Source organism: Semicossyphus pulcher, unplaced genomic scaffold (assembly GCF_022749685.1).
Source record: "Semicossyphus pulcher isolate SPU_LCO1_2020_fin unplaced genomic scaffold, fSemPul1.0.p SCAF_1, whole genome shotgun sequence".
NCBI classification, from domain to species: Eukaryota; Metazoa; Chordata; class Actinopteri; order Labriformes; family Labridae; genus Semicossyphus; species Semicossyphus pulcher.
In genome coordinates this window covers 26573945-26599317 of record NW_027211603.1, presented here as the reverse complement: position 1 = coordinate 26599317, position 25373 = coordinate 26573945, and the positions used below count along the sequence as shown (strand labels likewise).

At 39.9% G+C, this 25373-nt stretch overlaps 1 protein-coding gene across 1 annotated transcript; it reads left to right on the top strand.

The window, feature by feature from the left end:
- Positions 1-939: 939 nt before the first annotated feature.
- LOC138588463 (serine/threonine-protein kinase pim-2-like) lies at positions 940-4123 on the top strand. Its single transcript, XM_069658640.1, has 8 exons — positions 940-1003; positions 1186-1359; positions 1769-2035; positions 2633-2727; positions 3111-3326; positions 3423-3600; positions 3758-3934; positions 4032-4123. The coding sequence occupies exons 1-8, from the start codon at positions 940-942 to the stop codon at positions 4121-4123; spliced, it is 1263 nt and encodes a 420-aa protein (XP_069514741.1).
- Positions 4124-25373: the final 21250 nt, after the last annotated feature.

Genomic DNA, 25373 nt, shown 5'->3' with positions numbered 1-25373 from the left:
AGATGTGGTCTCTCTTCCTAGTTCTTGTCAGCACACGTGCTGCAGCATTTTGTACCAGCTGAAGAGTTTTTAGTGACCTATTAGGGCAGCCTGATAGTAACGAGTTACAATAATCCAGCCTGGAAGAAACAAATGCATGGACAAGTTTTTCTGCATCGTTTTGAGACAAGATGTGTATGACTTTTGCTATGTTGCGAAGATGAAAGAAGACTGTCCTTGATATGTGTTTTATGTGGGAGATGAAGGACATATCCTGATCAAATAGAACTCCCAGATTCTTAACAGTAGTGCTGGATGCCAGGCTGATGCCATCTAGGGCAGCTATATCATGGGAGAAAGAGTCTCTGAGGTGTTTTGGGCTGAGCACAATAACTTCAGTTTTGTCTGAATCAATAGTAGTCTATGTTTATTCACTTTTGGGTTAATTGACCACAAAGAATTTTCACATTGTATCTAATAAAAGGGAAAGTTAAGATTGTGGACAGTTTAGGAAAGCACAACCTGCATTCACTTGCTATCTACAGTAAAAGATGGGACAAAAAGTGATTTCCATTGAATCATAGTAGCTCTTTCAAACTGGTTTATAACATTATAATCTCTGTAGACGGATCATGAGAGTTGCACACCAACCATGTTTTGATTCGAATTAAGAATCCCAATCTGTCGCTTTTGTTTCTGTGTAAGTACTATAAAGCCTTTGAATGTGTTTATGTTTGATTAAACACATCTCTTGCATTTGAATCCACTCAACATTCTGAATGTATTCTATAGAACACGACACACAGCAGAATATTGTGAGGTCAAATTTGTGTGGCCAAAGCATTCCGGAACAACCTCTTCAAAGGCATTCTGGAACATGACATAACTTACACTTGAATGATCCAAGTTAGTTCATTTTCATTTGTCATTTCAACGGAGAAGCATTACTTTTTGAGAGTCATGTCATCCAAATCGTGGACACCAAAAAGCACCGTTCAGTGGTGGGCCTCAGTTGCACAACGGAGTAAGTATTGAGGAACACAATTCTGGCAAAAAAAATGCTATTTTCCTTTCTCTTTAAACCACATGATTAAACTGGTAGATTAATAAGTTCGAGTGCTGCCACTTACTTAATTCCCTCAGAACATAAATAATGTAATGGATTGTATTAAGCGCATACTGAATTGTCGTTTTCTGTTCTTGCAGGTTGCCGCACTGACCCCATCATCTACACAGAGAAAGACTGCAACTCAGATCAAAAAAACATCTCGAAGAGAAAATCTGAGGAGAGTCTTGAAAGAGCCAGCAAGAGGAGCAGGACAAGTCAAAGTCCCTGCGAGGGCTGCAGCAGGGACCTCACTGGCCCAACTACCAGCACAGGTAAGCTCAGAAAAATCCTAAAAAGATTCATTGTATTTGTTTTCAGTTAAGTAAATGTTAAACTAAAAGAGGAGAATAATTGCATGCTCAGTAAAGGGGTACTTTGTTAAATAAAGCCCATTTACAAGAAGCTATATTGAGAGTCAGCAACTAAAGTTGACTCATTCTCACCTAAATCGAAATGTATTTGGCATAGTTATCTGAAATCAGGCTTTTGCTGAACTTTATGTGTTATGTCTTTTGTCTTCATTATATTTTCAAATTATTTAAACCACCAAAAAAATTGTATAGGGCTGAATTGTCTACAGATAAATACCTCTGATTTGTCTGAATACCAATGTGCACAATTTGTTTTTAACTCCTAATACTCGCATGCTCATGATTTGGCTTTATCTGTTGAATGTCACAGTTTCAGGAGAAACTCCAAGCTCCTCTGGACCCAGCCATGGTGCTGTGTTGGGTTCTGGGAAGACCAGCAGCAAGAGGAAGTCCAACGACGACATCCCCGACGACAACGTACCATCCACATCTGCCAACATCTCGAGTAGAAAGAGGAAGTCTGAGGAGACAGAGGGTCCCAGGAAAAGGAGCAGAAAGACCCATTATCTCTCTGAGGCCTCCAGTGACAACCCTGACACTTCCTCTTCAGCAAATACGGTTCATCGTCGCAGCAGAGGTAAGCTAGGATAGGCAGAATTATACTTAGCCTGTAGAGAATGATGTAAATGTCTACTTTGGATGTGGAGGGAGGTCTCCAAAGTCAAAATAGCCATGATTGTGTCATCATGGGGTTTGAAAAAAATCTGCAATTAGAAGACAGAGTGACCAATGACATATGCTTATGAGTTCTATTATTGGAAGTGAAGAATCCAGTGTTTATGGAGTTCGACACATGCAAGAGACTAAAATCTGGATACCTTGGCTGCTGCAAAATCAATTTCTACCATTTTTGTTTAAATGTATCTTCTGTGAGAAGCACAACTGAATGCTATGACATGCAGTTGCTTAACTTAGCATAAAGACTGGAAATAGTATAAGTCAGTTTTTTGTACTGATTTATCGATCATGACAACTAGTGAGCTTTAGAAATGTTGGTAGGTGGATTTATTATGTTTCCTTTGGACGGATTCTGGCATGCTTTGTCCAGCCATGATGCTCAGCTACGCTAATAAAATGAGGTTATTGTGAGAGATTAGTTTTATGTATTAGTATTCCGATGAAAGTCCTGAGCATGTATATTTAAACGGAATATGTTTGTTATATATTTCTGCAGATGCCTTTGAGTCCAAGTACGAGGAGGGGAAACTGCTTGGTGAAGGAGGCTTCGGGGCAGTCTTTGCTGGCTTCCGCAAAAAGGACAATCTACCTGTAAGATTCATTGTCATGCTATACAACACACACACACACACACACACACACAAACTACCAATGATTCATGTATCCACACTGTACGACTAATAAACGAAACAAATGTATGTCTTTATTTTTTGTAGGTTGCCATAAAACACATTGAACAGGAAAAAGTTGTACGCACATCTATGGTAAGTGATATATTCTTCTTTCTCATTCCAGCATGTTGATACATTGTTTAAATACTTAGAGCAACATTTATTAACATTTCTCTTTTTTCATAATGAATACAAAGAGAAAATGCCCATGTTCTTCCTTTGCCTCATTCAATGTAGAAGTTTACTTTTATTATGTAAACATATGAGATTCATCTTTTTCCCACTTTGGCTCTATGTATAAAGCTGCTGGACGGGGAAAACAGCATGGTCCCTCTGGAAGTTGCACTGCTGCTGAAAGTCAAGCCACCAGCAGCAGAGACCAGTGCAATCGTGACCCTGCTGGACTGGTACGATCTGGATCGCGACCTGATACTCGTCCTAGAGAGACCAGTCCCCTGCTGTGACCTGTATGATTATGTCGAATCTAGAGGGTCCTCCCTGCAGGAGCACGAGGCTAAAGTAAGTAGCTGATACAAACTGTGTTTCAGTGTTTTTGTATCTGTGTCCATGAACACCATGTCACTCAGTCTTTATGTCTCTCTCTTTCTCCCCCAGACCATAGCCAAACAGCTGGTGGATGCTGTCATTGAGATCCACTCCAGAGGAGTATTTCACAGGGACATCAAGCTAGAGAACATCCTCCTTGAAACCGGCTCTGATGTCCCTCGAGTACGGCTCATTGACTTTGGCTGTGGAACATTTCTGTCAGAGGAGAATTACATTTCAGGTCCAGGTAGGCTGTCCCTCTTATTGTTCTTATTATTAGTTAGTCTTAGTCTCTTATATTTGTATTGCTTCGAGCTGATGATCATTGCATAATTGCTATCTCTGTCCTTTATCTCTGTCTCTTACCATTATATTTTCTTACTTTGTGGCTGGTTGAATTGTAGGAACTTATGTGTACGTCTCCCCTGAGTGGTTCACGAAAAAGATGTACAGGGCCGTACCAGCTACAGTGTGGCAGCTTGGTGTTGTGCTTTTTGAGATCCTGCATGGTACTATCCCCTTTACTGACAGCACTGAGATTGTTTATGTAAACCCTGACATCAGTGAAAGTCTTTCCATCGGTAAGTTATTAACACCCACATGCAGTCAAATTAAGCACAGGGAAACACATATTAAGTACAGTGTGTATTCAACCATGATTCTTTTTTGTCTGTCCAGACTGTCAGGGGTTTCTACGAAGCTGTCTGACCAAGACCCCGGAGGCCCGACCCACCCTGGAGACACTAAAGGACCACCCCTGGCTGAAATGAATCTCCACACCCTCCCAGAAGCACAGAAGAACACCCCAGGACAACAAATAGACATATAGACAGACATATAGACAGACATTTCGACAAACAGACAGACATATAGACGAGCAGAGAGACATATAGACAAACATACAAACAGGGCTGCACGGTGACTGCAGTGGTTAGCGCTGTTGCCTCACAGCTAGAAGTTTACTTGTTCAAACCCCGGTTTGGACAAAGTTGTGCGGAGTTTGCATGTTCTCCCCGTGCATGCGTGGGTTCTCTCCGGGGTCTCCGGCTTCCTCCCACAGTCCAAAGACATGCTTGTTAGGTTAATTGGTGACTCTAAATTGCCCATCGGTGTGGGTGTGATTGCAAAAAGTTGTCTTTCTCTATATGTCATCCCTGTGATTGACTGGTGACTAGTCCAAGGTGTACCCCGCCTTTCGCCCGAACACACGAACACACACACACACACACACACACACACACACAGACACACACACACTAACTAACTACCAATGATTCATGTATCCACATTGTACGATAAATATAATATGTAATATATTATATGTAATAAACATGTAATAAACTAAACAAATGTATGTCTTTATTTTTTGTAGGTTGCCAGAAAACGCATTCAACAGGAAGAAGTTGAACGCACATCTATGGTAAGTGATATATTCTTCTTTCTCATTCCAGCATGTTGATACATTGTTTAAATACTTAGAGCAACATTTATTAACATTTCTCTTTTTTCATAATGAATACAAAGAGAAAATGCCCATGTTCTTCCTTTACCTCATACAATGTAGAAGTTTACTTTTATTATGTAAACATATGAGATTCATCTTTTTCCCACTTTGGCTCTATGTATAAAGCTGCTGGACGGGGAAAACAGCATGGTCCCTCTGGAAGTTGCACTGCTGCTGAAAGTCAAGCCACCAGCAGCAGAGACCAGTGCAGCCGTGACCCTGCTGGACTGGACTGTGAGCCACATAATTTCAATCTCCAACTGATGATAAAACATGGTTGAAAAAATAAATAAATAAAAATACGTAACAAACTTGGTGGAAAAACTCTTAAAAATGGGTTATAAAACTTGGTTAAAAAACTCTTAAAAATATAATCAAAGTCTTGAAAAACTCAGACAAGCAAACACTAGAGACTGGCAGAATCTGATGCAAAAAGACTTTATTCCTGTATAAATACAAAGAAATAAACCCGAGTCCATCCGGATGAGACTGCCCACAGGTCAGCCGCTCGGGTCTTATATACTCTAAACCAGTGGTTCCCAAACGGTGTGGCGCGGCACACTGGTGTGCCGTTAGGCAAGTCCGGGTGTGCTGTGGGATTTTGTGACAATCATACGTTATTATTGCAATATACAACTACACAAAAAAAAAAATATTTTTAATTTACTATATCAGTACTTTATATGCGCTCATTTCATAATACAGAGGCAAACTCTATACCTAAAAACAATTATTTAAAAAAAAATCCTCAGTGAACCCCATATTTCGCTGTTAACGCAGTTGCGCAAGTGGGAATTATAAGACTGTGACACATCAAAGGCTGAAGGACAACATTAAAAAAAGAGGGAAAATGAAGCGCTTTCTTGTGCGGAGCAAACCACCAACCACCAGTGCAGAGACTGCCGACAATCCACCACCGAAAGAAAAGAAGAAAAAAACTGTCAGCAGGCAGTATCATGACAGTTACCTGTCTTATGGCTTCAGTTGGACCGGGGATGTCAACAAACCGCAGCCCGAGTGCGTCCTCTGTGGGCAAACTTACCCTGTGGCGCGAGGCTTTGGAACAGGGCTGCATGGACATGTTCCCGCTGGCATCAGCTGCGCCACAGGCAGCGAGGGAGCGCGCTATATATGCCGAACACCTTCAGACCTTAAACGAGAGGTTTGAGCGCTATTTTCCATGTGTGGCTGACATCGAGGACTATGACTGGATCCGAGACCCATTCAACCAGGAATCCTCAACAGAAAAGCTCACTATGAAAGAGAGAGAGGAGTGCGCAGAGCTCCGTGTGGACCGCACACTGAAACTCAAATTTAGTGAGCTCCCACTGGATCAGTTTTGGTTGGCTTCTGCATCAGAGTACCCAAGCATCTCCCACCACGCAATTGAGCAACTTCTTCTTTTCCCCACTACCTACCTGTGTGAGTTGGCGTTCTCTACGCTGGTTTACATGAAGAACAACAGGAGGTCATGGCTCTCTGTTGAACAGGACTTGTGAGTGGCCCTCTCCTCAGTGCCACCAAGGATTAAAAAAATCTGCGCGCCCCGACAGGCACATGTATCTCACTCATTTGTAAGTAGGCAAAAATATTTACAATAGCACATGTTTCAATGCTGATTGCTGAAATGTTACATTTATATTTTGTAGTTCAGAACCATGGACAGTGCAGCTTCCTTGCATTGACAGTTCTCTGTGCTGAATTTCTGCCGAGTTTCCTTTGCCTCATTTTTAATTTTGTGACCTGTCTGGTTTGAATGAGTGAGTTGCTGCTTTGATGAAGCCTAATTTGATAAAGTTTCAAATTCATTTTTGAAATATTTCGTTAATAAATATTTCATGAGTAATATAGTTGTCTTTGTCACATTTTATTTGACATTAGTAAATAATTATGCACATTTACAGATATTATACATGATATGAGTGATAACACGTGTTATAAGGGCTATTTGCACAATAGGTGTGCCTTGAGATTTTTACTTGTCCTTTGGTGTGCCTTGGGCACAAAAAGTTTGGGAACCACTGCTCTAAACCCCTCCCTCGCTGGGCTTCAGCGTGCATCAACACCTGTTGGAGCCCCCCCCTCGCTCTGGCTCTCTGCCCTCAGTTTGTTTCCTTTCAGTTTTGCCCGACCCATTTCCAACTTTTCCACAGGACTCTTCCTCACTCCGGCCAATTAGGCACGTTCATGCACTGTACAACAGATAAGGGAGGGGCTCGGGGGGACACCTGTTTTTCTTGGACACCCTGCACCTGGTTTTTATACTGAGCCCAGCGAGTTTCTCAGCTTAGGATTCTAGTTTTAGTGTTTTAACACTTCAGATTATAAAAACTTATTATAAAACATTAGAATATAAAACCTTAACTATAAAACATTTGACTGTAAAACCTTAACTATAAAACATTTGACTGTAAAACTTTAACTTTAAGACATTTGACTGTAAAACTTTGACTTTAAGGCTTTAGACTATAGAAAAGTTAACTATAAGACATTTTAACTATAAAATCTTAAACTTTAAGGCATTAAAACATTTAATTTATAAATCTTATGGATATATAACTTGGACTCTAAAACATTTGATTATAAAGCTTCAACATTTTTTCCAACATTCCCTCCTGTGGGACTGGAAAGTCACATACTAACAATTTTAAGTGATCATCAAGACGATTAATATCACTCATGACAAATGCATCCTTCAGGCAAAAGTTTTTTCAACATTTCCCTCCTGTGGGACTGAAAAGTCACATATCAAAAACTTTAAGTGATCATTCAGGAATAACATAATTTCATAACAGATATATTCAAAAGCTTATCCTGTACCAGGCCTATTAGTTCTGCCCCCAAAGCCAACATGGGCGTCAGTTACCAAGTAAATATCTCACCAACTCAAGATGTGTTTGAGAGAGCTATTGGCAGAAGTAACAGGTCCCGCACAGACCTACTGACAAGAGGACAAACCGCCACCTCCCTAAGAGTAGCCTGTAGTTGTAGTGTGGGCAAACTCTCTTGACTAACATTGTGGGCTGTGGAAAAAAGACCTCCTGCGACTAGCTACTCTATCTGGGCAGAACAAAAGGGAAAACCTTATATCGGCGAAAAAAAGGAAAAAACCCTATGATGCTCAATCCCTAACAAAGAAAGCTATCTTTAAAAGATATCAAATATTCACAAACAAAAACAAAAACTGTGCTCTTTAAAAAATCTACTGCAGTGGGCTGATTTTGGTGCTAACATAAGTTTGTGGCAAGCAAAACCTATTCTATCATAACTACAAACTGTGAGTATACTATAAGTCTCACTTAAACTCAAATAGAAACAACAAACAAACATGTGATGAAGAAAACAGTAGATAATGTAGATGCTATACTATGCACCCTAAGGTGCACACAGATTGTTGAGTATACAACACACAATTCAAATCACTCAAAAGTCGATACATACAAGTTATCATCACTGCACTTGAAATAAATCAGGAACCCTATCACTCAGCAAGGTATTGGACTTTTATGGTCATGATATGCAGTCCTTTGATGGTGAAGATTACTCATATGGGGGCAGGTCCAATCATGGGTGCGTGACCCCAGTGTATGCTGTGCCAGTTCAGTTCATCCCGGTAGAACAGCATTTGCTCCACAGCAAAGTCCTTCTGTCGTCCAAGGAACTCACTCTTTTGCTCACACTCATGATTCTGGCGTGACACATTGTCATAGGCATCCTCTAACTCCCTAATACGACTACGTTGGCGTACAATTAAAGCAATTCTTACCTTTCTGGCATGTCCCTCAGCACTTAGTTAAAATTTGAACAAGAACTCCGCCTCCCTTCAAAGTCCCACCCTCTTCCCCCTGCCTGACCTCTGACGCTCCCCTCCCTCCCTCCCTCCCTCCTCCATGCATCCCTGACGCGTGCGGTGAGAGAAGCAGCGCGAGTGAAACGGGTCAATGGAGTCAGAGTCAGAGGCACAGGTAAGTGAAAACTAACCAACGGTAATTAAATAATATTCAATTCTGCATGTGGTATAAAATAAAATTCCCTCCCTCGTAACGTTTAGTTACCTTTTGTAGTCTGACGAACTACCAACGTTACTATCGTAATTATAGCATTTCATCGCCTGTTTGTTTACAGTCAAATGCGTCGTTTTTCGGCAGAATTAATATTTTCTTGCTGTCATAACGTCTTACCTTGCCTGAATTGTCCCGGTAACGTTTGTCATTAAATTAGGAGCAGTTGAAGCAGTTTGTTTACAGGTTAACTTTGTTGAGAACCTGTTTGTCAGCTAATGGTAGCTAACTTTAGCCCTCGTTCAGACGTTTAGCTTCAACATTTTTTCCTTTCAACTTTATGTTATATAGTCACAAAGTAAAAGGCTCTTTCTTTTTTTAAATTGTGGTGCTTCTTGGAGGAGAGTGTGGTTGGAGATCCTGACTACGTTCCGGATCTTCAGAGGCAGGGGCCGACAGCAGCAGCCTACAGCAGGAACCAGCACAGGAGGTGTAAGAGCCCCGAGAAGGGCGGGTCCTTCCAGGTTAGGAGCAGCAGGGCCGTGGGGTGATGCAGAGTGGGGAATCTGCTGAGGAGAGGCCCGGAACCAGCAGACATGCTGCACCAAGATCCACAACAAGAGTCAGAGGTCGGAGGGCACGTGGACCTGCTGTACTCAGTCCTGACGATCTCATCCAACTCCAGCAGTTCATATAGTTTTGTATTTTTTCTTATTCACGTTGTTCAATAAAACCTTGCATTGTATAATTGCCTTTGTCTTTTTACTCACATAAAGTAATGTTTATTATGCTTTACTTCCATTATGCCCCTTTTTTCATATTCCCACTTCATCTGAATGAACTGCAGTGAATTGCTAAAATCAATTTTTTAGAAAAACATTTATTATTGTTCACAGCTTATCTTTTTAAAAAAAATTTTTTTACAGCTGTCTTCTATAACAAATTAGTCATTTGGTCCCAATAAAATAAATAACATAAGGCACTTGCAAGTTTACTTAGTAATGCAAACAAATCTTTTAGATGTCACATTCAGCTCTTCATGAGTTCCAGGGGTACTAAGTCTTGGCTGGTGCTGGATGTCCTCCATTACGGTGAGAGTGGTGTACCTTGACAAAGAGTAAAAAAAAATAGAAACGTGACACAGGATATAAATTGCATAAACTCAAACAGGCTAGATTTGATATAGATCTTAGGCTGTTTTGTCACAGAGTGATGTTATAATGTACAGTAAGTGGAGCAAGTGTATGTATCAACTTATAACAATTTAAAATTCCATACTGGTAAATAGTACTTCTTCCCAAGGATGGAAAAAGTCACAAACATAGACAGATCGGTCTTATTTACACAGATGTCAGCTAGCCAGCATTATCTATTAGCCGGAGAAGTCTTCTAGCAATGTGCTGAACTACCTCTGGTTACTGTACAACCAACCAAGTCAAACGCAACCCCGGAGTTATAATACTAGAACTGGGTTAATGACAACTTCCACAATAAACACTGAGGCTAACGCTGAAGCTAACGTCACCGGTAGTGTAACGTTTAACAAACCAAGCTGTGGAGTCAGTTTGTTTACACTACCGGCGCTAACGCTAACGCTAGGCTAAATTTTCCCTGCACAAATAACATAATATTACAGAACGATATGGTAACTGATGTTATCACATGTAATGTGTTCTAGGATTAGGTAAACTAAAAGTACCTGTCCAGCAGAAACTCCGCGACCATCTCATCTCTTTTTAGCTCCGGATGTAGCTGCATTAGCCTCCTCCATTGCTGGAAAGCAGAGCCGATGTTGACTCGAGTCTTGCCTCTTGCCGCATCAAGCTCTTTCTTTATGGCAGCTTTTTGTGAAATAGTCTTCTTTGTCCTGATACTTTTCTCTGTGGGGGCAGCTGATGATGGAAGTGGCGGCTAGCCTTGGTCAGTCATTGTCAGTTCTCCGTTCCTTGCTCTCTCTCACCGCTCTACTGCTCTACCAGAGAGGCGCGCAACTTGCGAGCCGTGACAGCGGTGCAACTGGGAGGGACGCGGCGACGGATGACAGACAGGAAGCTCGGCAAATCAATTTACTCGGACAAAATAAAATGATTGGTCAGACTTTTATCAGAAATATATGAGAATTAAATATTGATGAGTTTCAACGCCTAGTGGATTTCTTTTACATTTTATTGTGCTATACGCTTATTAGGAGCATTTTATGATTACAAAAGAAAAGTGGAAAAATGCCAGAAAGGTAAGAATTGCTTTAATTGACTTGTCTCCCTTTGTCGACGTTCATTTTGGGCCTTATAAAGCTTGACCTTCCTTTTCCTCCTCTCATTTTTAACTCCCTTCTGAAACTGTGGTGGCGCTGTATTGAAGAATTGCTTGAACTGCGGGATGGACATTGTGTCCAGGTCATGTGGTAGGTAAGGTATTGGCGGGACATCATCAGGATTCGGAGGACTGACGACGGGCTTGTTCTCAGGTTGATCAGGTGCAACTGGGGATGGATGAGGAGGAGTTGGGGGAAAAGGGGAGGGGGTCAAACTTGATTTTCATAACATAGTCACAGTCATGAAGCTTCATCTTCAGCCAACTACACAAGATTCAAAGTGCTGCATCGCTGGGAATCAAATTCAGGAACACAAAATACTACTTCATTGTTAGTTTTCCTGGTTCGTGTGTGACAGCTGGGTTATGCTCTAGCGCCCCTGTGACCCTGAACAGGATAAGCGGTATAGATAATAATGGATGGATATAGACAAACACAGACAGACATGTAGACAGACAGACAGACAAATAGACAGACAGATAGACATATAAACAGACATATAGACAGCAAGGAAAGACGGATAGAGCCACTGTTTGGTCAGACTTTATCTTTGACGCAGCTACTGTTTCAAACACCCAGCCGTCCGTGGAAGGGGGTTCTCTCTTTGAATTGCCTCTCCTGAGGTTTCTCCTGTTTACTTGTATATGAAGGTTTTTCAGGAGTTTTTCCTTGTCTTCTTAGAGAGCTTGGGCTGGGTTCAGAGCTGCTAATCGGGACCTTAGTTTTCATATACATTGGAGTACAGGATTAAGACCCTCATTAGATGAATTTGCTAGCGATTTAATGGTAACTAGAAGAGGATCCCACAAATTAATTGACATGTCTTAGATAGTATTGGTCCCAAACTATTATTTTCAGCCCAATGCAATTCAGTATTATTGGAATTTAAAAACTAACATCTGAAAAAAATGTATTTTATGCTAAATTGATTTCTCTTCTTGAGCCTAACAATGAGGTTATTTAATTAGGAGATTTTAATATAATTTGGAACTTGATTTTAAGTAGAAGGTCCCAGTAGGATAATTAATACTACACAAGACTACAAAAGAGTTGAACATTATATAATTTGGACATCATAAAATGTGTTAACTAATCTTGAAAATTGAATAAAAGTAAAATGAATCAGCATCTTACTCATTAAAGTTTTGCTCAGAACTGTAATTCTTTCAAGGCTGGAATTCAAACATGGGAGAACATGAGAGGCATTTATTTCCTACAATCTGACATAAAACAATAAAGCAAGGTATAGAGGGAAATATGAACCATGATCCAAGTAAAGTGGCGGCTGCATTTAATACTTATTAAATTTATTGTGTAAAAACAATTTATCCAGTTATTCTTCTAGATACTGATGGTGTGATTGTGACGCCAACGCACATTTTCTCTCATTTCCTCTCTTAAAGTTCCAGGATGTCTTTGGGATAAAAAGTATTTGTCAAAACCCATGGTTATTTCAAGTGCTTGGAAACTGCAATAATTACTCTATTGTTAAATCATGTTAACACATGAAAATAAGTAACTACAGACCCATCAGTATTTTTCTGGCAGTATCAAAACTTGCCTGGGAACAAGTCATATTTATTTATGTTGGATATTTATGTTGGTTTACCTCAAAGCTCAACATTGGATTGTCTGTTAGTCCGTATATAAAATGTGTTATATACCTTAGGGTTGTTGCCCTACTGTTACATCCAGTCTAGATATTATTATAGTAGTAGGGTGAAAACAATCAGTGGTGCATGACTTGAAATATTTACTCATAATAATAGATGAACAATGTCTGTGAAGGTTTTCAGTCATCCAGGTCATGGTAATTCTAAACTTAATCCAAAAGGCAACTGGACTTGGTAGATGTGTTACACATCTCTTAGCATACTAATGACCTACAGAGGCTTATATTTCTAGCTCTGTCCACCAGTCAGAACTGAAGAAGCCTTTCGGATGAGAGATGAAATATCGTCAAGAACTTCAACCAAGTCCAGTTGCTTTTTGGATTAAGCTTAAAATAGATGAACTACTTACATTCATAACAAGGTTTCAAAGAGTTATGAACAAAATCAAATTCAATTTGGTAAATTTGGACATTTTAGGCACAATTTAATTTCAGAGGCCTCAAAGCTGAACCTTAATGACATGGTTTTCTTTTATATGAACTAGTATGTTAGCAGATGGGTAGACCACATAACATAACTTTTTAAGTACTGCTCATGGTGGAATCATGCTGGGTCTATACGGTCTAGACTTGCTGTGTTTGTAAAGTGTACTGAGATAAATGTATAAATGATACATTTAATAAAATGTGATCGAATCAATCTGCTGCACTGTTGCCTTTTCCAGTTGCTATGTACTGAGATACTGTGATACTACTAACAATGTGTTTAACTTTAACTTACATAGAGGCTGTTGACTAAAACACTCTTTTGTATTTGAACTAAAAATGCAATTATTCAGCACATTTCCTGTCATCAGTAATGTTGTCAGGTGGTGCGACCAGGTAAATAGTAATTTAAAGCAGTAATTAAAGGTTAAAGTGAACAAATGGTTGCTAATTATAATGTAAATAACTTCTGTAATTAATGCATTTATTTGTACACATATATGTATCATTGTTTTTCTGTCTTGAAATGTAAAATCGATAGTAAATTCCATGGACAGTAGAACGCAATAATCCTAAATTATTATAAGTACAAAACACTCACAAAATAAAAAAGTTAAAGTCACTAAGGACACTCTAAGGCAGTGGTCTCCAATACTCGCTTGCGAGCTACCGGTAGCTTTCAACCTGGTTTTTAGTAGCTCACCAATAGTACAAAACATCTCATGACAATAAACGTACCTTGAAAACGTCTTCAAACTTCAATACAATCAAACACACAGATGCCCCACCCCCTCCAATACAAAATAATAGGATTGGCCTATCAACTGTTAATAATAACAGTGATGCCCTTGTCAAGTTTCTCAACTTCTGAACTTAACCAATCAGAGCAATGGTGCAGCAACCTCCATTGACAGGTCAGGTCAGTTTCACTGTACACTAGTTGAGCTACAGTTCAGTGCTATTAGCCAGCCTGTTAAGATTTACAATGGACAAAAGAAGGTGGCCACGCCAAGAAAAATATATTTTTCCAACATATATATTCAACATATTTCCACGGGGAGTGGGAAAGCAAGTGTTTATCCATGAATGTAAAGGACAAGTGTGTGTGCCTCGTGTGGTACCAGCGTTTCAGTCGACAAACGAAGCAACGTGGTGTGCTACCACACTCCAGTAAACGGTAACTTTGCACGGGACTTCTACGGCAGGACACTACGAACTAAAAAAAGGTTTAAAGACATGCATACTTTTGTGAAGCAGCTTGAATGTCATGAAATCTAAATTCTGAACAAGACTAAACATTAAAATTACTCATTAAGTTTCAACTTAAGTGGATACACTCCAGCATACACCTCTAATGTGGACTCAATGCAGTGCCAGTCATCTCACCAACTGTAGAAAAGACTGATTGTACTTATTTTTTGTGTACTTATTATGTGGGTCATAAACGAGTATTCACTTTTTTGTGAATGAAGGTGATGTGATACACTGATATGAGAACACAGAAAATAAGTTTAAGAAAAAAATAAGAAGTGATTTTGACTGACTTTGATGTGATATGATGTTTGACGCATTGAAATTTGAAACATTGATGCAGAACATACATTTGACATGGTAGTGAAGTTAATAAAGAAAAGATGCTCTGATCCAAAATGTAAGCTTTGGGTATTGACAGTTGACCAGGTATACAAAAAATAGTTTTATTAAGCTGGTTCATTTGTTTTGATACGTCGTGTAAATAAACGCAAGTGATGTATTGCAAGTAGCTCTTGGCCACTTTCATTATTTCAAAATAGCGCTCAGGTAAAAAAAAATCCGGGGCCAGGTCGCGGTGGCAGCAGGCTCAGCAAGGTGAACCAGGCGTCCCTCTCCCCAGCAACATTTTGCAGTTCCTCCTGGGGGATTCCGAGGCCTCTCCAGGCCAGATGGGATATTGAATCCCTCCAGCGAGCTCTGGGTCTGCCCCGAGGTCTCCTCCCAGTTGGACTTGCCCGGAAAACCTCCAAAGGGAGGTGCCCAGGAGGCATCCTTACTTTAAATAAAATAATAGGACAATACATACATATTTACAAATGGTTGTGCCACCTGTTTTTAGGCGATAAATGTAAAAATACTGTTAAAAAAATCATTTTAACTCTTTGAAAAGTTATTTTACATAAAAGACTTAAACACATTGTTTCAGACAGAAACACATGCATTACATCCATTTTAAATTCCTTTTGAAATTACATTTTTGGAAGCCTTATTTGTCATTGACCCATATAGCGCACTTAGTCACTATTTAATTACTGTCACAGTACATTTTTTGAAGGTTTATTTGTACAGGGGCAAGTAATATTTCCTTTGTAGATAACAACACAAAATCAACAATAGCCAATAATTCCACTGATAGCGAGCTAATTAATAAATATAACTAATGTAACATGGTAGTACAGTGAAGTAAATCTTAAATATTTACTTGTTAAAAATGTGGGAAAATATAATTGTTTTGGAATTATGGGAGTTAGAGTATCAGCATGTTCACTCTCAAGCTACACTACAATGTTCAGGTAAACGACAACACTGATTTCATATTCAGTGTTTTTAAATTTAACAGCAAATTGACTATTGTCTTTGGTGAGCCTTGGACATCTTCTTTGGAGAGGAGCTTGATAAGACCGGCCATTTCCTTCTCAGAATCTTCGGGCAGGTATGGTTTTCTTCCTGATGCATTGCCAGAGCCAGCAACTTTAATGTGCCTTTGTAATGTGGTCATTGGAATATCCCAAGCCCTTGCTAAAAAGTTAATCAATCAAATTCAATCAAAATGTATTTGTATAACGCCAAATCGTAACCAGAGTTATCTCAAGACACTTCACAAAAAGAGCAGGCAGGCACTGACTCTTTGTTATGTTATTTAAAGAGAGGCCCAACATGAATCACCATGAGTTGTCTTTTACTCTTCTCCCTTTCTTTTCCCCGTCTCTGCCTGTCCTCCTGCCATACTGTCTACAACAAACAAAAACAAAAAAGGATGATTAAGATTGCAGGGACACATATTTTGACCTATGAACTGGTTTTGCATCCTTAATTTTTGTCTTTCTTTTGGGAAAGAGTGTTTATTTATGAGTCCCATTTTAGCTGAAAAACGTGGCCCATTTTAGCAAGCTGCTTAAGCAAAAATGGGCTAGTGCCTAAAATCAAAGTGTCTTTTTAGATTTCAACCTTTTTATTTTAAAAAAAAAGTCTGTCAAATAATTGATCATGAACATTGTGCTTTGTTGGTGAACTTACTTTAAATTGATTTATCCCCCTTGTCAGTGATTCATGAAATGAGTCATTTTGCCATGTCAAGCTCACTTACTGTACAATTTCCCTCCTTCACTTCATGTGACAGTCTGATAAATGTCAATTAGTGTTGTCGCAACATTTCATGATAAGTTGTTGTGATTGGCTGTAAACTTCTAAAGAGCTATGATGGTAGGGTAACCAGATCCCAATTCACCAGATGTGGGACAAAGACTACGTTTGTGTGGGACAGTGTGGGACAATGTGGGATACCAATGCATCGAGGTAGTCAAAAATAACTTTAAAAAAAATAAACATTTCTATTCTGCCCCTTAGCTTATAACATTACTATGCTTTGCCATCTGCTTGATTCAGTAGCACATAACAAGACTGCAAATAAAAACTTAACAAATATATCTTATTTAAATGCAACTTTCCCAAGTTCTCTCACGTGAGAAAACATAGTAAGCATGGAGCTTTCATGCTATTTCAAAATGCCTCTCAAGTTAATCTTGCTTTTCAAACCCAGCTCTGGTGTCCAATATCTCAAAGACAGTGGGAAGAGTTTTGTAGTGCCATGATTAGATGCATCTGAAGCCACTGAAAAAAATGACTTTTTTATCACTTGGGAGCTCTCGAACCACTGGCGTTTTTAATTCTCTCAAACAACTCTCCACAGAGGCAGGTGCAAGAACATCTGTAACTATGGATGCTGCCTTTGTGCGACCACATGACATTTTCTTTGCAATCTCAGAGTCTGGAAACATGGTCGATGTTAGCTTATTACCACAGTCTTCTGACCTATATGATAGGGAGTGTTTCACAGTGTGTTAAACGCTAGTTACTTCAGCTGCTGTTACCTTATCTGTGTTTGAATCTTGTTTGGGTTTTAGCAGGAACGTATGCATGGACTGGGAAGCCTCCTTTTGAGCAACACGTTTTTTGTAAGTCTCGTATTGTCTGTGTTGTTTCACGTCGTATTCACCTCCATGTGAAACAGAAAAATGACTCAAGCAAACTTCACACAAGACTCGCCTTGCACTGGTTTCACCCAGGGATAGATAGTTTCCCAGTCTTTGTTGTAGCTGCATTTCCTTTTCTTAGCCGTACGGGTCGTGCTTTCCCTTTCCTCCATGTCTCGTGCTGCATGCCGGTGTAGTTCTGACCTGATTTGCATTGTTTGTTGTTGTGGGCGTGTCCCTCTCACCAGGAACGTTTTCCAGTTCCTCCTTGGGGATTCCGAGGCATTCCCAGGCCAGACGTGATATATAATCCCTCCAGCTGTAGATGTTTTGCTTGATATATTTATGATTGTGGTGGTTTTAGACAAAGTTTTTACTTGTTATTTCATGTCTTTTATTGTATTATAGTCACATATTCTGTGTTATGTTTGTATGTATGGCTGCTCACTGTTTGTCAGAAACTTTGTTAATGTGCTGCGGCCTGTCTTGGATAGGACGCTCTTGAAAAAGAGATTTTTAATCTCAAGAGCTTTTTCCTGGACTTCCGGTGGCACGCTACACGGCATGGCAGCATAGTAACTGAGCTCCGGGCATCAGCCTTAAATTCAATTATCTTTACTCATTAATACTACACACAAACAAACAAATTACATTTCGCTTCGATGATGGATGGGGATAAAGGCAAGAAAGGAGGATATGGACTACGCAGTAACTCTGAAAGAGAACCCGAGACGGAGGCTGAAGCTAGCGAAACTCCAAAACAAGATGGAGGCCGCAGAGAGACCGAAACTTTGGATTCAATACGTATGGCGGTGAGTGAAGTTATGACTACGGGAATGGCAGCGCTCCAGGCCGAATTGAAAAAAGACCTCTCAGACCTCCGCGCGGGCTTCAGGGAAGATATTAAAAAACAAATGGACGAATTTGTATCAGAAGTAAACCGGAAAATACAAGGTGTGACAGGCCAAATTGAAGGGGCAGTGGAACGCGTAGGCCAGATGGAGGAAAACATGCTCGTCATGGAAAGATGGGACATCGGAGTCAAAGATACTCTCACCCAGCTACTCGCTAAACAGCGGGCGCTACAGGAAAAAGTGATCGATCTGGAGGGGCGCTCTAGGCGCAATATGGCATCCCCGAGGACGCCGAGGGCACGTCAGCAGTGACTTTTATTGAAAACTTCATCAAGACAGAGCTGGGGAGCGAACTCGACCGTAGACTGGGGATTGAGCGCGCGCACTGCGCCATGGCACCGAAACCACCACCGAGTGCCCTGCCACGCTCTATGGTGGTCCGTTTCCTCCAGTTCTCTGTCAAAGAAAAGATCCTTCACGCCGCCTGGAAAAAAGAGCTCTGTGTCCAAAACAAACGGGTGTATTTTGATCATGATTATGCAACGGAGGTGCAGAACAAAAGGAAGGAATATATACCCATCAAGAAAATACTACAGGATAATGGCGTACGTTTCCAGACCCCACTAACAAGAATGTGTGCTTTTTTTGAAACGGGCCCTGTAACGTACAACAGCGCTGCACACGCAGCAGAAGACCTGCGGAGGAGAGGATACACGGTGGGTGAGATCCCCGGCGGCAGGACCAAGAGCAAAGACATCTCGGAGGAGACGCTGGCTCGGCTTCTACCCTGGGAGACAACGGAGGCCCGACCCGGTGGAGAAAAGCACTGGTTCCAGAAGCAGATTCGGGAGAAGCTGAAGGAGTACCGCAGAACGGAACCAGGAGCCACAGCAAGGGATGAGTGAGACATGTAATCATAACTTCCCCATTATCTCATTATAATGATGTTCAGTTAAAACATAGGCTGATGCCCACGGGCAAAAGACACAGCCACCAAACTCTCTTTTTTTCCCACTACTGAGGGCCCCCACCTTGTGGCCAGCCCCCTCACTGTCTAAAGCGACATGACAGCTTTTCTGATGGAAGTTCAGTTCACTGTTCTACAAAGTTCTGTTCTATACTGTGTTGTTTATTACCACTGGTCCGGGGTGATAGAAGAATGGTTTAAATGTAAGACTGACGCATTATCAACACTATAATATACTGTCTCTGAATGTAAATGGGCTGAATAACCCGGTCAAAAGAAGCAAAATGATAGCTAAAATAAAAAGGGAAAAGATAAATGTGGCATTTTGGCAGGAGACGCACCTTTCAGGTGCTGAACATGAAAAACTTAAAAAGATGGGATTTAGAAACACCTTCTTTTCATCATATAAGAAAGGAAAAAGAAGGGGAGTAGCTATATTGATTTCTAATGCTGTCAAATTCGAATTAATATCTCAAATTAATGATAGAGAAGGTAGATTCGTTTTGGTAAAAGGAAAAATAGACCAGAAAGAAGTAACATTATTTAATGTCTATGCTCCCCCTGGGAGCAATATAACCTTTTTCAGAAGGATATTTGAACTAATTACATCACAAACGTATGGGACTCTTATATGTGCAGGAGATTTTAATATACTTCTGAACCCTTCTCTAGATACAACTAATAGAACAAGAAGAAGGAATTTGATTGAAAAACGCATAAACAAAGTACTTAAAGACTTGGGACTTATTGATGTATGGCGGGCTCTGAATGGTTCAACTCCTGGATATACTTTTTATTCTGCAAGACACACAGCCCACTCAAGGATTGACTATTTTTTCATGTATAACAAAGATCTACATAGGCTGAAATATTGCAGAATAGGTCAGAGGGATCTTTCAGACCACTCAGGGATTTTTCTAACTTTACATTTAGATGGTAGACAGCGAAAAACTTTGTGGCGACTTAATACCGGTTTGCTAAATGACCATACCTTTAGAAATTCAATGGAGAAGGACTTAGCATTATACATGCAGGACAATAATAATGGAGAAGTGAACCCCAGTATATTATGGGACGCAGCTAAAGCTGTTCTCAGGGGGAAGATTATAGCTAGGACAGCTGCACTAAAAAAGGTGAAAACTCAAAAATTAATTGGTTTACAGGAAAAACTGAGAGACCTGGAACAAATACACATAACAAATAAAGAACCCTCGATTATACAACAAATCAGACATACTAAACAGGAAATAGATAAAATATTAGGTGAGGAGGTGGAGAAAAATATAAGATTCATGAAACCAAGATATTACGAGGCGGGCCCTAGGGCTGCAAAATTGTTGGCTTGGAGGCTCAAAAAACAACAGGCAGAAAACACTATCCACAAGATTAGAGACCCTACCACAAATAAAATTACTAACAATTTGGACGGCATACAAAAAGCATTTGAAAGATATTATAAATCTTTATATTCTCAATCAGAACAGGTTAATAACCACTCAGCTGCTGAATTTCTGAGCTCCTTAGACCTTACCACACTAGGTAAAGAAGCTAATGATAAACTCATCTCACCAATTACAAAGGAGGAAATAAGTAAAGCTATCTCAAGTTTAAACACTAACAAATCACCTGGCACGGATGGCTTTCCTCCAGAATGGTATAAGTCAATGAAAGATCACCTGCTCCCTTATTTGGAGTCCAGTTTTAATTACATTCTAAAAGGAGGCTCCCTCCCTCCCTCCTGGAGAGAGGCCTTCATATCTGTGATCCCCAAAGAAGGTAAGGACAGAGCGGACTGTAAAGGGTACAGACCTATTAGTGTTTTAAATTCAGACTATAAATTGTATGCCACCATTTTAGCAAAAAGAATGGAACCTGTAATGCCCTTGCTAATAGACGAGGACCAAACAGGATTCATAAAGAATAGACAGACACAGGACAACATAAGAAGAGCCTTACATACCATCGAACAGATTAACAAAGACCAAATTAGTGCCATCATTCTTAGTTTAGATGCTGAAAAAGCTTTTGATTCAGTAGGGTGGGAATTTCTGTATTTAGTTATGAAGAGATTTAACTTTAGTAAGGATTTTATACATTGTATCCAGGCACTTTACACCTCCCCCACTGCGAGAATTAAAGTTAATGGCAGTCTGTCTGATTCTATAACTTTACAACGTGGTTGCAGGCAGGGCTGCCCCCTCAGCCCCAACCTATTTAATTTATTCATCGAACCTTTAGCCCAAGCAATACGTCAGGAGACAGAATTAGAAGGTTTATCCATGGGACGAGAGGAATATAAAATAAGTCTGTACGCGGACGATGTATTGATCACAATAAAAAATCCTAATTCAGGCCTGCCTCTATTAATAAAAATGCTGGAAACATATGGGGAATATTCAGGATATGCCCTAAATATACATAAAACACAGGTTATGACATTTAACTACACACCTACAGAAGAACTCAACGTAATGTATAGTTTTAATTGGAACGCACCCTTCATTAAATATCTGGGAGTGAGTTTGCCTAAAGATATGTCACAATTACTCAATATTAACTATAACTGTATTAACAAAAAAATATATGATGATCTTGATGGGTGGAGCCTGTTGCCTCTTGACTTTGGAAGCAGAATTAGATCAATAAAAATGAATATCCTCCCTAGGTTATTATATCTCTTTTTATCATTGCCAGTGGAAATCCCTCTGAAACAATTTAGAGAGTGGAATAAACATATTTCACAATTCATCTGGAATAAACAGAGACCAAGGGTTAAATTTTCCACCCTTCAGCTTCCGGAGGAGAGGGGCGGTAAGGCCCTCCCATCTTTAAGGGACTACTATTTAGCAGCCCAACTGAGACCTCTAATATATTGGTGTAATTCTTCTTATGTAGCTAAATGGAAAACCATGGAGTTATCATTAACAGATGCACCAATACAATCACTGCTTGGTAGTGTAGGAATGGAGAAAAAAATACTACAAACGGAGAGCCAATGGGTGAACTGCTCTTTGAAGGTATGGGCCGAGGTGGTTAAAAAATTTGAACTCCAAAAACAGATAAAACTACTTACATGGCCAGCGTATGACCCCGAATTCACACCAGCATTACTAGATCATAGATATAAACAATGGACCTATTATGGTGTTACTGCTGTATGCAAAATTGTTAAAAAATGGGAGCTTAATAGCTTTAACAATTTATGTCAAATGTATAGACTAGGTGGGCATGACTTTTATAGGTACTTACAGTTCCGTGACTATTTTTGTAAAAAGCTGAAAGGTGGTAACCCAGCAGAGCCACCAGCGATTATTCATATATTTATGGATGCATACAACTCTGGGAATATTAAAGGACTTGTAAGCAAGTTATACCACAGCATTACCTCATTGAAGAAGGATTCTACAGACTATGTGAAACAACGATGGGAAAAAGAGTTGAACATTGTGATAACAGAGGACATGTGGCTGAACGCTTGGGAAACGCAGTCATCCTCCACCAACTCCTGGACTTGGAGAGACTTCTGTTGGAAAAGCTTGATTCGTTTTTTTATAACTCCCAAGTAGAAGTCCAAACAGACTGGTACACAACTGGCCTGCTGGAGAGAATGCGGAGAGGTCTTTGCTGATCATGCCCATATTTTTTGGTCTTGCCCCTCCATCCAGTCTTTCTGGAGAGAAGTGGCAAAAATTATCTCAAAGGTTCTATGCTTTAATATGAATGTATTATTCACAACTCTTTATCTCAGGAATATGCCAGATGGGTTGAGTAAAGCTGATATATATCTACTTAGGGTCCTGCTGGCTGCAAGTAAAAAGGCCATCACAAAATGTTGGCTCCAGAAAAATGCTCCCACTACAGAATCTTTTGTTAATATCGTAAAACAACTACATGTACTAAAGCAAATGACTTACTCAGTCAGACTCCAAAAAGATCTAGGTGAAAAACGATGGCAGAAATGGCAAGCCTATTTGGCCAATGAGTGAGACTGTGTGCACGTACTGGGTTTGATACTTTGTCTTTTGTATTTACTGATCACCCCCGGACCTTGAATATGGGTAATTGTTCAATGTTTTGTATTTGTCTTTTGTTTTACCTTCCTGTACTAAAAGATGAAAATGATCTATAAATAAAGAGTTTAAAAAAAAAAAAGAGAGCTTTTTCCTGGTTAAATAAAGGTTGAATGAAATACATTAAAAAAGATAAAGCCAAGACATTCAAATTGTTTATGGCCTTTACACTCATGTAGAAAGGGCTGCAGGTAACCTTAGCTCCATGTCCATAGTTCACACCATGTTATTAGTTATATATTTGAAAACCTTCTCAGCCTATTCGGCAGGCTCTGCACACTCAGCTGTGTGTTAATTTTGACAATAGCATGAAGTTTGGGAATCATCCATGTGAAAAATAGGGGCACCATGACAGCAGAAAAGTAAATTAAGTTTAAATTCCTCTTGTTGTTGTTAAAGTCTTGATCAACTAATTACAAAAGTAAAAACAAAACACCAACACTATATAATTGAAACCAGATTACTGTAATAAAATTGGGATATTCTACATGCATCCCAAAATTTTCTTTAAGGATTTTTTCCGTTGACAGTTCTCTTAATAACTGATTTTCCCTCAACAGTAACCATTTTTTCTGATCTGATTACATGTAATACCCCTCGAGTCTTATAAGTTTCAGATTTCTTTTATTATCAGTTGTCATCAGTTTTTATTTTGCTGTCTTTTTTCCCCAAAAATGCCTCAAAATTACATTTACAGGGGCGCTGGTTTAGCTCAGTTGATAGAGCAGGCGCCCCTTATACAGAGGCAATATCATATAAATGTAATTTGATGTTACCTGAATGAGCATGTGTATATAATACCACCAAAACAGTATGATCATATCTGAGTCTGAACATTTTGGAAAAAACCTAAAAAGTAGCTGAAACCACATGAAAATTGTTTTCAATAATCTTCACAGATATTTTAGCCTTTGACAATCAGGAAGAAACTTTTACCTTACAACTGAGTAAATACACTAATAAAACACATCATGATTTCACCTATGTATTGATTAGAGGTCTGAGGTTTCTTTCATAACTTAATTGTACCAACTCTAACGACCTCATGAAATCATCAATGCGGAAATTTAATGTTTGTATTTTTATTTATTTATTTATTTATTTATGTTTTAGATCTTAGTGGAATATTTGTGACAATTTCGACTACCCAAATTTTAATTTTGTAAAAATGTTTTAATTAAAAAAGAAAAAATGTAAAAAATGTGGGGAAACCGGAGCATCCTGGAGAAAAACCAAAAGGAGGTGGGGGGGGGTTGTGGGGCTGGGGGGTTAGGGGAGGATTGATGGGAGACGGGCTAGATGGGGGTTAAGGAGGGGTCAGCGGGATCAGGGTGAGGGTGAGGAGTTGAGGATGAGTTCCTCTTCCACCTCTTTAGTTTCAACAACCCCAGAAAATGTATGAACCTCGTCCAGAGTGACTTCTTTTTAGTCACTCGGACTGGTTGTTCCTTGGCTGTTCTCTCCTCCTGGTTATCCGTCTGCTCTGCAGAGTCGTCGCTGAGTCCCTGGTATCCACCTGCTGGTGACTCAGGGAGGTTCAAATATTTCTCCAAGGTCTTAAACTGAGAGTCTTCAACTTCCGCTTTCTTAGCGTCAAGCTGGAGCCTCAGCTGTTCCAGCTCTATCAAGTAAACCCTCTCTTTTTCAGTGAAGGCTTGGTGCAGGAAGGGACAGAGAGACAGTGGGAGAGAGGTTTTGAGGTTTAAAAAAATCCCTTTATTAACCGTTAGCAGGAGAAACATGTCACTGTCACATTCTTTAAATGCAACACAACATCAACAAAGAAAATTTTCCTCAAATCAAATATTCACAACGAGCTCTCCGTCCCCTTCCACAGAGCACAAAACCCCCCCTACAGCCCACACACGAGCGAAGGCCTGCACATTGTCCATCATAGAGGCATAGGCATATTCCACCCTCAGTCTGGCCTTAAAAAGTCCCTCCAGAACCGATACCAGCTCCACACTACCGGCACCCTGAGCCCGG

Coding starts and splice junctions, on each gene's coding strand:
- LOC138588463 (XM_069658640.1), top strand. CDS start 940: ATGTCATCCAAATCGTGGACACCAAAAAGCACCGTTCAGTGGTGGGCC. Junction 2,728..3,110: donor GCAAAAAGGACAATCTACCT/GTAAGATTCATT, acceptor CTATGTATAAAG/CTGCTGGACGGGGAAAACAG. Junction 3,935..4,031: donor CAGTGAAAGTCTTTCCATCG/GTAAGTTATTAA, acceptor TTGTCTGTCCAG/ACTGTCAGGGGTTTCTACGA.